The 14,832-nt window shown below is 46.3% G+C and overlaps 1 protein-coding gene across 2 annotated transcripts; it reads left to right on the top strand.

The window, feature by feature from the left end:
- The first annotated feature begins 360 nt into the window (after positions 1-360).
- nsun2 (NOP2/Sun RNA methyltransferase 2) lies at positions 361-12,407 on the top strand. Of its 2 annotated transcripts, none has more exons than XM_035529438.2 (19): positions 361-571; positions 895-1,052; positions 1,355-1,459; positions 1,568-1,673; positions 1,772-1,843; positions 1,938-2,022; positions 2,197-2,389; positions 4,245-4,319; positions 4,777-4,907; positions 5,316-5,389; positions 5,594-5,724; positions 6,101-6,197; positions 6,795-6,970; positions 7,266-7,358; positions 7,917-8,052; positions 8,707-8,787; positions 9,429-9,567; positions 9,790-9,829; positions 11,636-12,407. In XM_035529438.2, exons 1-19 carry the CDS (start codon positions 491-493, stop codon positions 11,937-11,939), a joined length of 2,277 nt encoding a protein of 758 aa, XP_035385331.1. In that variant the 5' UTR covers positions 361-490; the 3' UTR covers positions 11,940-12,407. The 2 variants fall into 2 exon arrangements, with proteins under 2 accessions (XP_035385331.1, XP_035385330.1); XM_035529437.2 differs by having other exon boundaries at positions 7,164-7,358.
- Positions 12,408-14,832: the final 2,425 nt, after the last annotated feature.

The raw sequence follows: 14,832 nt of genomic DNA, 5'->3' as shown, positions 1-14,832 counted from the left end.
AAGCAACTGCAAAACCGCTATAGATGTCATTATTTCTAAGTCAGTAGTAAGTGTCCGTTTAAATTTTACATGAAAGGAGAAAATTATGATTTTCGTCGCACTGAAAGAAGAACATTTATGCGCAGCCTACAAAATGTTTAGTTCTACATATTGTACATCTCATTTTTTTTTTACCATTAACATTTTCCACCACTCCCGAGTAAAATAAATAATTGCTGAGCAATCCTAAAAACAACATTAACATAATTATAATAGAAATATGTAATTATCTTAAAGACTTGACCTCACAATATAATTCAGGCATCAGGACAGCCACCAGAGGGTCCTTAAATGCTGGTGGTGTACGTCGTGAGTTTGCGTCAGAGCCACATGAGTTTAGCTGGCTGCACTCTAAAGAGAAGTTGGCTAAGGTCGTCTTTTCCCCCCCCTTCCTAACACAGATTTGAAAACGCTGCGTAGATTATTTTCCCGAGTTGTGTGCCTGTCCAATATGGGTAAAAGAAATAGGAACAGGCAGAATCAGCAGAACAGAGACCAACGACCAGAAGGGAGCAGAAGTAGAGATAATGCTGTAAGTTTGCTAGCTAGCTAACTAGCTAGCGTGAGTGTTATGCTGTATTGCTGCAAGAGCAGCACTGCAGGTTCCCATGGTTTTTTTTTTTTAAATATACAATTTGTGTAATTTTTATCGACTGCTGCATAGGCAATTATTAAAGCCTTGTTTATTGAAAAAGGCAAAGTATGAAGTGTTCCCAGGTGAGGTTAACGTGGGTCCTCTCGTTACTGCGGTGCATGTGATTCCCAAATGGTGAAGTCACACTGGGCATCAGAGCTGGTGATGTTCTCCTGCCCGAGTGCCGCATCGATAATCACGTGCCTTTGCTTTGTTGACAGGGTTGGGGCGCGGGTTACTCTGAAATTATTAAGGAGAACAAGTTGTTTGAGCAATACTACCGTGAACTGAACATCGTTCCAGAGGGAGAGTTTGAGGAGTTTATGGAAGCCATGAGAGAGCCGCTACCTGCTACCATCCGGATCACTGGCTACAAAAGGTCAAGGCCCGCCAAAATTCACTTTCATAGCCATAACTGCAGTGTCTGTTGTGATATTTTTAATAGCACTAGGGTGAAAAGGATTTTTGGTTCACTGACTAGATGTTCTTTGATCTGAGGGCATCAATTTCAGGGTGGATGAGTGACTATTCCAAGATGGTACTTTCAAAAATGTTTAGCATCCATGCTGCTAATCTCCCAACGTTTGAGGACCTTTTATGCAAAGTTTTATTACCAGTGGTGACTTGGATTGTAAAGGTTTTGAAATCTAACTTTCTTGTCATTTCTGTATTTTAAAATAGCCATGCAAAAGAGATCCTTCACACCCTGAAGGAGAAATATTTCAAAGAGATTCAAGACCTGGAAATAGATGGCCAGAAGATAGAGGCCCCTCAGGCTCTAAGATGGTATGAGTGTTTGGACTGGTGAAGCTTATTGTGTTGTGTGTTTATTATAATTTTTTTTTAATGGTATGTTTTTGTGTAGCCAAATGTGAGATCTTTGTGTGATCACAGGTACCCAGATGATTTGGCTTGGCACACCAACATGAGCAGGAAGATCTTGCGCAAGTCTCCACTTCTGGAGAAATTCCACCAGTTCCTAGTCAGTGAAACTGAGTCGGTAAGTTACAACTGTCCATTATTTGACTGGTGGTCATCCTGGGTTCTTTCAAATCGCAGCTATAATGGGCTTTGATTACCCTTTTTCTTGTTTCTCAGGGAAATATTAGCAGACAGGAGGCAGTCAGTATGATCCCCCCTTTACTGCTGAAAATAGAGCCTCACCATAAGGTACTGTTTGCACTCAGGAGATTTCAAATGTTGCAGTCATGCTGCCTTGTCTGACATTTTTGCGAGTTATGTTAAGTTTGGGTTGTGTGTGCAGATTCTGGACATGTGTGCTGCCCCAGGGTCAAAGACAGCTCAGCTCATAGAGATGCTTCATGCTGATATGGATGTACCCTTCCCTGGTAACCACATGTCTCACATGAGCTGAAGTGGTTGTCCACACTTCTCCCAAATCCAGAGTAGAAAAACCAAATCTCTTTCTCCATCTCTCCATTTCATTCCCTTTCTCCTTCTGTCGCACATGCACTCTTTTTTACTTTCACATGCACCGTCTGTCTCTCTGTCTCTTTCTCCAGAGGGTTTCGTGATTGCCAACGATGTGGACAACAAGCGCTGCTACCTGCTGGTGCACCAGGCCAAGAGGCTGAACAGTCCGTGCATCATGGTGGTGAATCACGATGCCTCCTGCATCCCCCGCTTGCAGCTGGAGCATGATGGGAAGAAAGAGGTCCTCTTCTATGACCGGGTCCTCTGTGACGTTCCCTGCAGGTGAGTGGGCTGGTGCGTGTATGGTCAGCTCCCTTGCCTGGCCTCCTCTGTGCATGCAAAGCTTATCCTTATGGCTCTCGTTAGATATACTGCGGGCCATGTGTACTGTATTTACGCTGTACATTTATTAACAAAGAGGGTTCCACTAAAAGATTTTTAATAATAAAGAAGTATTACATATATCAAAATAACCACCTTTACCTGTAATGACACTGAAATATCAGAGTCTACTTTGTGTGTTGGAGAGACAGTCTAATCCTTTACAGGCCAGATAATGAGACAAAGATTTAGCCTAAAGAGTGTCCATTTCTAGCCTATAAAAAATGTCCATATGTGATTAACTATTGGCACTACAGTCAAGTCCAGGCCTTCACCGTATCCATGCTTGGGTAAATGAGCAAGGACTAACCCTATAGGTTCTTTTTAAAGTTAATCTTTTCTCAGGGTACAGGCGTTTCTCACCGACTGGTCAAATGATTATGGAGGCCAGACCAATTTCCATATGCTTTGCTATTCTTTACTGTCTAAACAGTGCTGGAAGCTTTCATGTTTTGGATTATTATCCTATTGCAGAGTAGGTTTTACTTCTGTTCTCTGTCTGGACAATTACCGCTTGCTTCCACACTTCTGCTCTATACTTTGGTCTGTATACTTTGCTCTATACTTTGTCATTCTAAGGAGGTTAAGACTTTAAAGGAAGGCAGGTATGACCCTAGATTCTAGGTCCTAGAGAGAAAGAAATGAGGCCAAATGGCCCTCCCCAGTCCAGCTGTTGGCACTCAGTGTGTGTGTGTGTGTGTGTGTAACAGTTGACCAGACCAAGCATCGAACTGGGTGTTTCAGCACAGCTTTTTTGGAGGTTAGGGAATGCATTTCTACATTAACACAGAAGCTTTTCTCTGCTGTTGTTTTGGGCTTCCTTTTGGTTAAGTTTGTGCTGTTGCCAGCTCTGTTGCAAAATTTTTCATGCTATGTTTTTGGTATAAACTTTATGTATACAGTGTATTTATGTATACAGTGCAAAGAAATGAGCAGAACAGTTCCGTTTCAGATCATAAAAACTTGTAACTTTCAGCTGGAGGAAATCGTGAAGGTCTTTTATTTAAAGCACTCAAATGAAGTAAAAATGTTAGGAGTCTATAGTTCATAAGTTGCAAATATTGTCTGTGGCCCTGAGTGAGTATAGGTTCATATTTTTACACACGCAAACCAGAACCTCTTCTTTTTCATTAGAGAGGAATCCATAACGCATGAAACTGTCTCTCAGCATGCAGTCTCATATAGGGGAGTGCGTGCATGGCTTGGAGGGCAGCCAGGGGTTGGAGTCCTGCGCCAAGCGCAATAGAGCCAGTTTAATGCCTGCTGCAGCCCTGGGAGTAGGTATGAGGGAGCAAACGCCTTCCTCACACAGTGTGGCCAGTGCGGGTTCTACCGCCTAAGCTTTTACCCACCAATGAGCTGCTCTGGGCTGAGGTTGAAAGGCATAATTACAGTCTGCCCGCTCGCTAACCCATCCAGGATCAGGTTACCCCAGCTGAAATGGTTCACCCCAGAATAGCAGGCTTGGAAGGAGAAGAGAAAAAGAAGTTTGGTGCAATTGTGTTCTCATGGGTGGAAGAGTTGGAAATCGGCACGCACATGAGGTCATGTGCTCACAGGAAACACGCTCCTGATTTCCTGTTTCCAAATGGCTGACATGAGGTGGTACAGGGGTCCGCACCCTGCGCTGCCTCAGCACATCGCTCGGTTTAGTTTGTGTTCTCATGTTGTAATGGTGAGGGTGGGTACTGAGGCAAAGATTGCTGTATGTTAGTTTCCAAGGTTTAATGCAAAACGTTTGCCCTTTTGCCCCCAGTGGAGATGGGACGATGAGAAAGAACATAGACGTGTGGAAAAAGTGGACAACCAGCAATGGCCTTCAGCTGCATGGGTGAGACACCTGGGGGACATGGAGATGGACAGACAGATGAGCAAACAAAGGGAGATGGGGGGGGGGGGGGGGGGAGAGAAAGCAAGCAAGCATGCAGATGTGATGTGTTTGAGTCAGCTGTCCAGGATCTCTGGATCTCTGTGTGTGTTTGTGTGTGTGTGTGCATGCGCGTGCGCATTCACAGCCATGTAGCAGGCCTGAGTGTGTTGCTCTGTATGTGGTGCTCACCACCTTCTGTAACCAGACTGCAGCAGTTTCTGTGACTGTTGTGCAGTCAGTGGGCTTGTGAAAGGTGTGGGGGACTGTGGATTTATTTTCTTTGGATTCTGATAAAGATCATTAGTTCAGCAGTAAGAGTGATGGGTGCAATTGTTTTCATTTTTCCAGTGTGGTTTTGCAGTATTCAAAGTGTGTGGACATGTGTGGACGTGTGCATTATCCCTGTTTTCCGTGCCAGGCTTCAGTTGAGGATAGCTGTGCGTGGGGTGGAGCAGCTAGCTGTAGGTGGCAGGATGGTGTACTCCACCTGCTCTCTGAACCCTGTGGAAGATGAAGCAGTCATTGCCTCCTTGCTGGAGAAGAGTGAAGGTATGATGTCTGTCCTTGAGCCTTCAGCAACAAGGGCTGTTTACAGTTTAGAGGGGAATGAGGAGTCTTCACTAGAATATTCAACGTTTTCCATAACACACCATAACAGCAGGCTTCCATTAATTATACACCAATCAACATTTCACTGGGACTTAGTTTGACTTTGTCAGTTACTTTACAAAGATTCGTTAAAATGTGTAGAGTCTGTTGCTACTGATTAATGTACAGTATACTGGATTTGTACAAAGGGCCAGGAAAATTGTGCTGTAAACTGAGTGTCTCGCTGTTGCAGTGTAAGAGTAATGAAAGCTTTAAAAGAATGAGGCAGACTCGATGTCAGTGCCTGGGTGTGCATGTCGTAAGAGGACTCTTAACAGCTGTGTGCGCTAAACTCATCTCCTCATCCAGGTGCGCTGGAGCTGGTTGAGGCTGTGGCAGACCTGCCAGGCCTGAAGTTCATGCCTGGTATCACCTCCTGGAAAGTAAGGATCCGCTGGACGCCAGTCCTCTAAAGATTTACTCACAACTCACATTTGGAATTTATGATTAACAAAAAGCTGTTGCTGTGCTGTTTATTATACTGAATTCTAAAATGTTTTGTGGAAGTGGTAAAGGACTCATCTGTTGGATGCAGACAGCATGTCATTGGTGAGGAGTTTAGCTCGCCATGTCTTCTGCTCCTCCAGCTGATGACCAGAGATGGCCAGTGGTATTCCAACTGGTCTGAAGTGCCAGAGGCCCGACACACCCAGATCAGACCCACCATGTTCCCCCCGACTGATGATGAAAAGCTGCAGAGTATGAAGCTGGAGAGATGGTGAGCTCACATGCCCCCCCCCCCCCCCCCCCCCACCACTGCTCATCCTCCTTCGAGAGCCCAGCTCTACCTATGTCATCTCTCTTGCTGCCGTGTACCTGACCGCAGGGAGGCACTGAGGTCAGATAATACCGTTGTACTCCACAAGGTGGCACTCCTGCTCTACTGAGTAATTTGCTGTGACTAATGCATGGCCAGGACTTTGAGAGTGTGATTTTTAAACAAAAAATGTTTTGTTTTGTTTTTTTTTGTTTTTTTTAAGTCTTTTGTTTAATATTTTTAGCTGTTTGTTAAAGAAAGTGGCTGTCATACTCATCTAAACATCTGCATGTTAATTTGCATGTGTGTTTGTGCTTGGTTGTGGGTGTTGTTTCAGTATGAGGATACTGCCACATCATCAGAACACGGGTGGCTTTTTTGTGGCTGTGCTGGTGAAGAAGGCACCCATGCCTTGGAATCGCCGCTACCCAAAGGTAATGTCCAGCCGTGAGGTGGCTGAACTCAGAGAGGGTCATGTTCCTGTACTGTGACCCAACCTAGCAGAGGTGGAGACCTCTGTCCACAGTCAGTCATCACATGAATGCAGGCCAAAGCTTCCAAGAACCTCGGCAGCTTTAACGTGGAAGTCTGTTATTTGATGGCCGAAGAGCAGTGAATTTGCAGCTGCTGTCTTGGTCGTAATGTTGTCTTTCCTGTGTCACGTTCCTATAAAGTGATCCATACACTGTTTTTTTTCTGTGCTGATTTCGCCCTAAGCCGTGAGGCTAAGTTTACTAAAGCACACCGTGGCCGAGCCGCTGTGACAAGCGCTCCGAGCTGTTGGATTTCCTCTGTATGACTCACGAACAGAATTCCCATGTGTATGCATGTGTCTGTATACATGCCCTTCACCCTCTCTCTCGTGTACACTCCTCCTGCCTTCCTTATTTAATGGTCTCCTCTCTCTCGCACCTTTTTATCTTGAGTTCCTGCAGCCCAATTAGGCCCCTTAAAATAGCTTGCCAGCGAGATCCTCATGATGATTACTCTCCTCCTCTCCCTAACCTCTTCCTCCCTGTCCCTTCTTCCAGCTCCGGAACGCGGAGGCTGTGCCCTCTGGAGAGACAGCCCAGGCGGAGGAGCTTCAGGTGATACGGGCTTCTGCAGAGGTGGGCGAGGTGGAGGCCCCCACACAGGGAGAACCCAGCACCTCTGAGGCAGCAGAGACCCAGCAGGATGCAGATTCGAAGAAAGATGGAGTGTGTGGGTGAGGGGCCTCGGCACGACGTGCTGCATGCTTGCAATCCTGTCTTTCTCCATTCGTGTTTTTCAAAAAAAAATGTTTAAGATCTCTGTTTTTGTTGCTCTTTTTTTTTTTTTTTTTTCCCCTACCTCTCTTTCTGTTTTTCTTCATTGTTTCTCCCTGTTTCTGTGCTTCCTCTCCCTCACATCTTGTGCAGTGAGGCACCGAGTGGTGCTGGTGTTGGGCTGGGTGTTCTTGCCTCCTGTCCCTGTCCTGGTCACCGTGGTCTCACTCACACGAGCCCTTCTCCCTGTTCCAGGCCGCCACCTTCAAAGAAGATGAAGCTCTTTGGCTTCAAAGAGGACCCCTTTGTGTTCCTCACTGAGGAGGACCCTGTCTTCCCTCCTATCCAGTGAGTGCTCCACTCTTCCCTTTACAAAGCCTAGAGTGGGTGTGGGTGTGTGTGTGGGTGTGGGGGCCCAGCACTCAGCTTTTACTAATCCGGATTTGGGGCTGTGATCACATGCATCATCATGCATAATCATCACTTGCCTCGGAGTGTATTTCCAGTGGCACAGTACATGCTGAATCTGTCAGATGATTTGTAAATCATGTGGATGCCAAATATGACTCCAGAATCCCTCCCTCTCCAGCCCCTCAATGGGCTGTCACTTTTTCCGCTAGATGTGGGGGTCGGGGGGGGTCGGGGAACAGTGGTCAAGCTGCAGAGAGAGACCACTTCTCATACACTGTGTAGAGGCAGGTGCACACGGCCTTATTCCTGGCAAGTTGCCATTTTGGTTTAAGCCCTCTGAGACAACTGCAACTCAGCCACATCGACTTCTGCTTCTGTATCATATATCACTGTGTTTAATGTGCGTGTGTGCACATGTTTTTTGTGGAAGTGGTCATGTCTTTTCCCGTTCTGCTGTTTGGCTAACATGTTCGTGTGCGCACATGCTTGTTCCAGGGCATTCTACGACCTTTCCCCAGGCTTCCCCAAGCTGAATGTGTTGACTAGAACTCACGAAGGCAAAAAAAGGCATCTGTACATGGTTTCCAAGGAGCTTCGAAATGTCCTGCTCAACAACAGTGAGAGAATGAAAGTGAGAAGGCATGCATTCACGCGCACACACACTCTGAAATAAGGCTCCTACATTTCTCCTACCACGTACAAGTCTGTGAGAATCTGGCTTAATTCCATTTCCTCACAGGGTGTTATTTTCAGTTTTCTTGGTGCCAGGAGTGTTTTGTTTTCATTCCTTTGCCTTTGTTCTGATCTGTTTGCAGATTTTGTCTTTTATTTCAGTTTATATCTGCTTTGGTATTCAACTTCAGTTAGTTTTAATCACCGTATGTAGTATAAACATTTTCAGCATCTCCACTCGTGTCAGTACACAACTCATTTATATCATAAATGTGTCGTACAGACAGTATCTGTATATGCAGACACCAGTGTATGCAAATGCTCCCTGAGTGAGTGGGACTACCCTGCTGGGTAAGCTCCTCCTTCTGTGGTAGCGAATCAGCATTGGCTGCTGATGCACATGGACCATCTAGGGCAGCTCCTACCAGCTGACCACCACTTCATATATGCATTCTGGGAGTTTCTCTAGCCTGCCACCTGCTGGGAGAAATGAACAACGCCCGGTTGAGAGTCCAACTTATTGACTCAAGAGGCCTCACGAGATTTCTGGAGGAGGATGGAGGAGCTTGGAATGCCGCTTAGCAGTCATGTTTTCCTGGCCTCTCTTCCTTAGGTGATCAACACGGGTGTGAAAGTGTGGTCCAGGAATAACGATGGAGAGCAGTTTGGCTGTGCCTTCAGGCTGGCGCAGGAGGTACTGTCGCATCTGCCCAACACCGCCACACCGCACACACTTACTAGTTGCCGTTGAGCCCTGAAGCTTTTGCTTGTCAACTGCAGTTGCTTTGCAATAAATCAGGACTCGGGCTGTTACGTAGTTCAGTTTTTTTTTTTAAATGTTGCTGCTGATATCCACAGTCAGATGTATGCTGCCAAATCGGGCTGCGTTTCCTCAAACGTTTCAGAGCAGGCTCATCAGGACATGTATGTTAGAGAGGCAGAGAGGACTCGAGCCAAAGTGTTCCTTGCTCTGCTGTATACTCATGGCAGTGGAGCTTTGGGAAATGTAGTTTTGGTGAATAATGAGGGAGTGGAACAGCATGATTTGACTCACTGGAACGGCATGAGTCACCATGTTCTAGTGCTTACAGAACTGTCTATTCCGCAAAAAGCTGACGTGTAAACAATGCCTGCTTTACATGCTGTGTAAGTTTACAGTGCTTAATTTTGCAACTCCTTGGGAAGCATATGTTGGGGCAGAGGAATACTGTTATAACAATGATGAATTGCTTTCTGCTGTGTGTGTGTGTGTGTGTGTGTGTGTGTGTAGTTGCATCTGCTGTGGAAATAAAATAGTGACTGTATGCTCTCTCTCTCTCTCTCTCTCTCTCTCAGGGTATCTACACCCTCTATCCCTATATCAGAGCCCGTGTGATCACCGTTAGTTTGGAGGATGTCAAAGTTCTCCTAACTGAGGAGAATCCTTTCCTCAGCAGGCTGGGGGAAGACACCCATGCCCAGGCCAAGAAACTTGGTTAGTTCCCTCTGCCCCCGGCCATGTACCGGAGAGACTTGTTGCCATACCAATATGAACACCAAGCATTGATACTGAGGGTTAAAAGAATAGCTTTCTGCATGACCAAGGAAAAGATGCTGTTTGTTTTAGTACCAACATATTCCCCGATGCTTTGTGCTCATGTACTGTGTTCATTATAATGTGGTTTGTTTGTTTTTTGTTTTCCCCTTCATTCTCCAGAAATGGGCAGCATTGTTTTAAAATACCGGCCAGATCCAAAGTAAGTGCTCTCCTCATTGTGATGTTTGTCACCTGATTTGAATTGTTTTTAATTATACGAAGGAAGTGAAGTCTTCACCTGTGTGTGTGTGTGTGTGTGTGTGTGTGTGTGAGGAGAGAGAGAGAGACAGCGCAAACACACATCCTGGCACTTTACCCTCATAGTCATGTTTGTAAACAGTGCTCTTTGATGTTCCCTGCACTAGTCGTCTGTCTGTGGGGCAGTACTCTGTGAATAGACAGAACATCGGCCATCACTGTTCTACTCTCATAATTAGACGATTTAAACTGATGGAGCCAGCTCTCCTTCATTTCTCTTGCTCGGTCTTGCTCTCTGCTGGTAAATAGCTTGTCTCAGCTGAAAGCACATTGTCTGTCTCACTAGACAACCATGCTACAGTTGGTCAGAGAAACGTGTGTGTGTGTGTGTGTGAGGAGAGAGAGAGAGACAGCGCAAACACACATCCTGGCACTTTACCCTCATAGTCATGTTTGTAAACAGTGCTCTTTGATGTTCCCTGCACTAGTCGTCTGTCTGTGGGGCAGTACTCTGTGAATAGACAGAACATCAGCCATCACTGTTCTACTCTCATAATTAGACGATTTAAACTGATGGAGCCAGCTCTCCTTCATTTCTCTTGCTCGGTCTTGCTCTCTGCTGGTAAATAGCTTGTCTCAGCTGAAAGCACATTGTCTGTCTCACTAGACAACCATGCTACAGTTGGTCAGAGAAACGTGTGTGTGTGTGTGTGTGTGTGTGTGTGTGTGCGCTTTGTGTGTAGACTCTTCTTCTCTCACACAAACCTGCACACACACAAATGCAGACAATGATGTTTAGAGCTCTGCATCTTGATCTGAGCCAAATTTCTTAAAAGGTTGGCCTGCAGCTAAAAGGCAACAGGTCGTTCAGTTTCTGTGGTTCTGAGAATTACTTTGGCCAATCCTCTGCACAGCAGGCAGTGTGTCCTTTGGAGCTGTAATCGTGGCTGCGCTAAAACGTCGGCCCTTTAGCAGCAGTGGGAGCCTTGGAATGCTTTGCGTGTTTGATTCCATCTTTAAAAAGTGACTTCAAGTGGAAGATTGCTTTGTGCTATTCCTGTAAGAACCATGTAAATCTCATGTAGGAGTGTTTACTGGTCTAATACAGACCTCACCTGTGTCTCCTGAGGGCTTTGATCCATCTGATCTTGTCCACTGATTGAGTGCAGTTCCTTTTCTGATGTTAGACAGGGTTTGACCATGTCTTTCCTACAAAGAGACTGTTGAATGGATTAGTTATACCAAACAGCCCTTCCCAGCAGTGCAGTAAACAATATTGCAGTACTTGAGCTGAGTGCTCTGTTTTCTGCATTTAATCGTGTGTGTGTGTGTGCGTGTGCATGTGCGCATACAAACATGGACATTACATGAACACTTCTCTCAGGTTACACGCTTGCTGGTTGATGTGGATGGAGAGGAACTCTGATGTCAGTGTGTGGTGATGAATGGGTGCTGCTGTGATTACGCTGTCAATATAGCGTCATCCTGCTACTCTGACTCCACTCTGCTGCCTGCGTCCCGTCAAAGTGGGGCATAACTGTCATCCTAACTCGCTCGTTTGCTCACTCTCTCACTCCCTCTCCTCCAACTGGATCCAGTCACATTCATCCTTCCTGGTATGGCTTGCTCCAGTGATGGATAATCCTGTTTCGTTTTCATTTGTGCATTAGTAATCTGACCATTTTCTCCCCAACTCTCCTCACGCCATCCGTCACGGCTCTGTTGCTCCAGGTTTGCTTCCTCTTCATCCCGATCTCTCTTTCTACAGGGATCCCAGCTCCCCTCAGTGTCCCATAGAATTATGCGGTTGGAGGGGGAAGACTTCCATCAGGGCTTTCGTCCCACGCAACGAACGTCTCCACTACCTGCGCATGGTCGGGGTAGAAGTCTTCCAGGACAAGCAGGGCAAGAAGGCGGGCCGTACCACAGAAGCCCAGGAAGGAAGCACCGAGCTGGGCGAGGCACGGGGCAGGGAGGAGGGTGGCACCCAGGAGCCAGAAAGCACAGACACGGATCAGAATGGTTCCGCAAAGTCCAAAGGAAATGGTTTAGAAGGAGCAGGAAGCGCTTGAGGCTGCACCATCTCACAGCGGGTGAGGTGTGCCAGGCGAAATGCTCCGGAGCCAGACCTAAACAACACTGGACAAAGGGAAGGGGGAACATGGAGGCTTTGAGCAAGCGTTGACCTTGCCTGACCAACCCTTTTACAGAGTACATGGGCTGGTCCACAATCCCCTAGGAAGCCAACTTCTATGAAAACTGAAACAAGGTTTATTTAAATTTAGGAAACGTTTATTTTTAACTTTGGATTAATGTTATTGGATCTCTGAGTTTGTGGTCATTGGTTTATGTCCTGGATTTTTCCTGGCAGAAATGAAAGCAGTGGTTGTGACTGGATTCTCTTAAGCTATGCAAAGCCACTGCTAATTTAGATCAGTGGCCAACGGTGTTTTGTTTGTCATGCTTGTATTGTACGTACTATAAATACATCTCATTTTATTAAAAAGCTCAAAACGGCCAAAGACTGCTGCTGTCGTTCCTGTGAGTGCTACTTTTTCTGTGCCTCAGAGCTAGTCTTTAGTGTCCTTTGTGTTGGCGGTGGTGTGTTGGAGCCTGTTTTTGCAGCCACTCCCTGTTGGCCCAGGCTCTCTGGGGTCGTTTCAGGTGCTGCTGTTGCTGTGGTCGGGTTGGGACATCTGGGGACCGCTGGCACTCTGCCTACAGGAGGGTCGTGAAGGCACGCTTGGACCAGCTCAGTCACCACGGCAACAGGCTCCCCAATGTACCAATCTGTCCTGGGTGCGAAGGGCCGAATGTCAGAGGCAAAGAACACAGCAGAAAGGCGAGAAAGTGGCAGGCAGGCAGAGAGAGAAATGCACATGCACGCATGCACACAGGATGTGATGTTGCACAGACAGACACGACAGCAGACTATGTATGGTGAGGAGGCTGTAGAGCTTGACTGGGACTTGGCCAGTGGGGAGGGCGGGTGGTGACCTTAAAATAATCGCTCCCCGGCTGGCAGGTTTGAAACGTGATGAAAAGACCGCAGGCTTCCTGAGGAGCATGGTAGCCAGGGTCTCAGAAGTGAATATAAAGAATAACTTACGTGTGTATGTGTGTGTGTGGGGGGGTGGAGTGAGGCGAAAACAAGCAGCAGCATTGGCATGGTCCTGCAATGCTTCTGGGAGGGGGTGTGTCCTCAAAATAGGAAAAGGAGGATGTTATTTCTTTGACCCACACACAGAATGGTTGTGCTGTCAGTCTAGGAACAGGGAGAAGAGATTTATGCCACCTTTTAGCTTGCTATACTTTCTGCCAGCTCTGTAATGCTACTAACGAAATCTACGTGGGTAAATGTCTTTACCCCTTTAGCAAATGCCTCTCATGCTTTCCCTTTTTCTCAGGACAAAAAAAACCAAAAAAAAAAACGTGGGATGAACTGTACAAACAATGAGGAATCGTTTTTCACTCGTTTCCTTTTATAAACATGTCCTGCTTCTTCTGACGACATGCTTCCTATTTTTGATGCATAACAACCTCCTCCGTGGGGCCAACTTTCGAGGACAACACCTGGGAGGGGTATATGTTTGTTTATATATAGATAGATAGAGATAGATAGAGATATAGATAGAGATATAGATAGAGATATAGATAGATAGATAGAGATATAGATAGATAGATAGAGATATAGAGATAGATAGATATAGATATAGATATATATATATATATATATAGATAGATAGATAGTGCAAAAAGCTGCATGTGCCTGCAAGCAGAGAGAGACCACCAAGGCTGAGCTGGTGTTTCCAGTGAAGATTGGGCGATTTCAGTCTCACTCTCCTGAGTCATTTAGCAGGTCAGTCTATGTCTGTCTGCATTTAACCTTTCATGACATGGCAAACTGCATCAGCGGTGTAGGGTGTCGTCTTCTGTTTGACCTGCAGTACTGTAGATGGAGCATTAGTGTGCGGATGTGTTGTGCTTCTTAAGTCTCCTAAGTGCATTGTTTCTGTGGCCTGCTTTTGTACTTCCTGGTTAAGTGGGAGCTCTTCACGGGCGAGCTGAAGGACTGATGACGCTGTTGAGAGCTCAAGACAATTGCGGGGGGAGCAGCATCCGTGGCAGCCTCCTCTCTGCTTCCCCAGCCTCTGCTTTATGTCACAGAACCCCCCCCCCCCCACCACCTCGCTCTCTCTCCTCTGTGCGTCACTGGCCTCTCTCTGGGGACACTGCAGCATGAGCTTCTGGGTCAGGCTCTGTCTGCTGCACATCCAGGTGAGGGTGGAGCAGCTGGACATTGACTCAGCAGACAATGGAGCCCTTTGTTGCTCACGTATGCATGTCCGAACCATCCAAAATTGGGTTCAATGTGAAAATAAATAAATAAATAGATAGATAGATAAATAAATAATTTCAGGCTGCCTGGCCTGGAGGCCCTGAGCATGTCTACAGTGTGGATCAACCGTTTAACCAGCTTTGGAGGTTAATCAGAGGGCTTGCTGTAGGTCTGCTCAGCGTCCGGACAGGGTCTTATGGGAAGGGCTGAGGTAAAAAAGAGGCTCGGACAAGTCATTACATTTCTGCCAACCTGCTTGCCACAGTGCTAATCTTTATTTAGCACATGCCTGTAGGTGTTGCCTAGTAACAGAAGCAAAGTAGTTTGAGGAGGGGAGATGGTGGGATGTCTCTCTCTCTCCCCTCTCTCTCTCTCTCTCTCTCTCTCTCTCTCATATCCGAGCTCTCCTTCTTTAGACAACCTTCTGAAAGAATGCAGTCTTTTTTGACCCAGGCAATAAAAGAAAAAAGAAAAACACTAATTGTGACTGATACTGGAGGTAATGAAGAGGCCTCACCAACTAGCCCTCATTCAAAGAGAGAGAGAGGATGTGAGGGAGAGAGAATTCATCCATTTAAAATAGAGCTAAGGGACCAAGCGTTGCCATGGTTTTCTCTTTTAATTTC

The sequence above is a fragment of the Electrophorus electricus genome, chromosome 2, assembly GCF_041902795.1.
Source record: "Electrophorus electricus isolate QZ-2024a chromosome 2, ASM4190279v1, whole genome shotgun sequence".
Taxonomy (NCBI): domain Eukaryota; kingdom Metazoa; phylum Chordata; class Actinopteri; order Gymnotiformes; family Gymnotidae; genus Electrophorus; species Electrophorus electricus.
The sequence above is the reverse complement of the archived record's forward strand: the minus strand, read 5'-3'. Positions and strand labels throughout refer to the sequence as shown.